Below are 1,992 nucleotides of genomic sequence, written 5' to 3' on the forward strand. Positions count from 1 at the left end.
GGGGGATATGTAATTCAAATACTGAAATTTCGTCGCCGAAAATTTCATGTCATGAAAAGAAAATTTTTTGAAATACTGCAATTACCAGCGACACAATTCACCAAGAGCCGATCTATTTTTAAAGCGACACCTGAGTGCGAGTCTTCTCACACAATGGGTGGCCCAGGATCTGGTAACCACAGGAAGCCCAATCTATTGATTGATAATAATTACGCCTTTTCCACCGACCCCAACGACAAGGTAAGATTCTCCCGAGTCCCGACCCCTCAAACACTCATACCTGAGCTCCATCAATTGTTCAGTTTCTAAAAATTGGAAAGAAAACCTTACTGGCAAAATGCAAACATTGCGGCAAGCAAAGGGTGTACAATCCTACCCGTTGCAGGGAGCACCTGGAACTGGGTAAGTGCCCCGTATACAAACCTGACGGGCCGCATGAACTCCCCGATAAAAAGCAGAAGCGACTAGATTTTGGTACCCAACCGAAACATCTGATATGGCGGGAAATTGGGTACGCTATTTTTGTGAGCGGAAGGCCATTTTCCTTGGTGGAGGACAAACACTTTAGGAAAGTCTTCCAAATGCTCCGGCCCGACTTCCAACTTCCTGACAGGAAAACGCTGTGCACCACGATTCTTGACGATTGCTATGAGCATGTCAACGGACAGCTGAGGGAGAAGTTGGATGGCACCAGATACCTCAACGTCACCTTTGACGAGTCTACAAATATCAACGATGATCGAATCCTCACCATGTCCTTCTCTACTCGAGACGCCTCGTACTATTACGACAGCGAGTTGTTCGGGGATCGCCGATTGACTGCGGACGAAATATCAGAGATCGTTGTCAAGAAGTTAACCTCTTTTTTGGGCCCATCGCCTGACTGGTCCAGAATCAATTCGATCACGACGGATACCTGCAGTACCATGAAGGCCGTCTGGCGGATCCTGGAACAGAAGCCAATGTTCGAGCATACCTTCTTTGTTCCCTGCGACTCCCATGGCCTTCAGTTGGTCGTGAAGGACCTGATTAACTTGCAGGCGATCAAACCCATTTTCGATGCCGCAGCTGCAGTGGTTAGATATTTTCGATCCTCCCCTCTGCAAACTGCAGTTCTTCGAGCCATTCAAAGGCGTTATTATAAAAGCATCGCGCGCTCGTTGGAGCAAGTATGGTTCGCTGGGGATCTCAGCATAAAATGATCCAGTCAGTACTGAGGGTGGAAGATGCACTTCGAGAGTGGGCGAGAAGCGTGGGTGAGGATCCGCGGATCAAGGAGACGTTGTCTTCTTTTGAATTCTTTGGTTTGCCTCCGGGACCTGGAAGTCATTCTTCGTCCTCTCCAAGAGGCACTGCTGATGTCGGAATCACAAAAAGCCAATCTGTACCATGTAAGTGACGAGAGCATCGCGATAGCTTGCGTGGATTAGCCGCTGAAAAAAAGGTGACTAAACGTTGGCGGGATCTGCAAAAATCTCTCAGGGAGGTTTCTAGCTCGACCGTCTTCCAGAAGGACGTGCATGGGTACCTCAACGGTCCAGGATGGGGGACTCGGCTTCACCGTCAGCTTACCCCTCTGCACTGGACTGCATATTATCTTCATCCTGACACTCTGGATGAAACTCTGGGTTGTGTTCGGGATGAAGTTATGAGGTGCCTGAGAAAATATGGTACCAGCGAAGCCGTACAGGAATTTGACATGTTCAGGACAAAGGATGAAGGGTTCTTCAACGCGGCTTGCTGGGAAGAAAGAGATGACCCCATAAGATTCTGGCGGTCAGCTGTAAGTTGCACCCCTGGATATGTATTGTCGTGTAATACCGAAGGACCCCTTAATTGTAGGCGTCTGCTGCTCCTAACCTCTCAAAGTTAGCGAAAAGATTGTATCATACTGTTGCGAACTCCGTGGCCTGTGAGCGAGCCTTCTCGGAGGTCAATCATCAACACAGCAGGGAACGTAATCGATTGGACCCCGAACGAGTCAACAAGCTG

General features: G+C 48.7%; 1 protein-coding gene across 1 annotated transcript; it reads left to right on the forward strand.

Moving 5' to 3' along the window:
• Positions 1 to 581: 581 nt before the first annotated feature.
• VTN49DRAFT_586 (uncharacterized protein) lies at positions 582 to 1,202 on the forward strand (the record flags this gene model as incomplete). The annotated part of the gene is made up of 1 exon (XM_069413963.1): positions 582 to 1,202. One exon carries the CDS (start codon positions 582 to 584, stop codon positions 1,200 to 1,202), a length of 621 nt encoding a protein of 206 aa, XP_069271198.1.
• Positions 1,203 to 1,992: the final 790 nt, after the last annotated feature.

Source organism: Thermomyces lanuginosus (assembly GCF_041956635.1).
Source record: "Thermomyces lanuginosus strain ATCC 200065 unplaced genomic scaffold VTN49scaffold_18, whole genome shotgun sequence".
NCBI lineage: Eukaryota > Fungi > Ascomycota > Eurotiomycetes > Eurotiales > Trichocomaceae > Thermomyces > Thermomyces lanuginosus.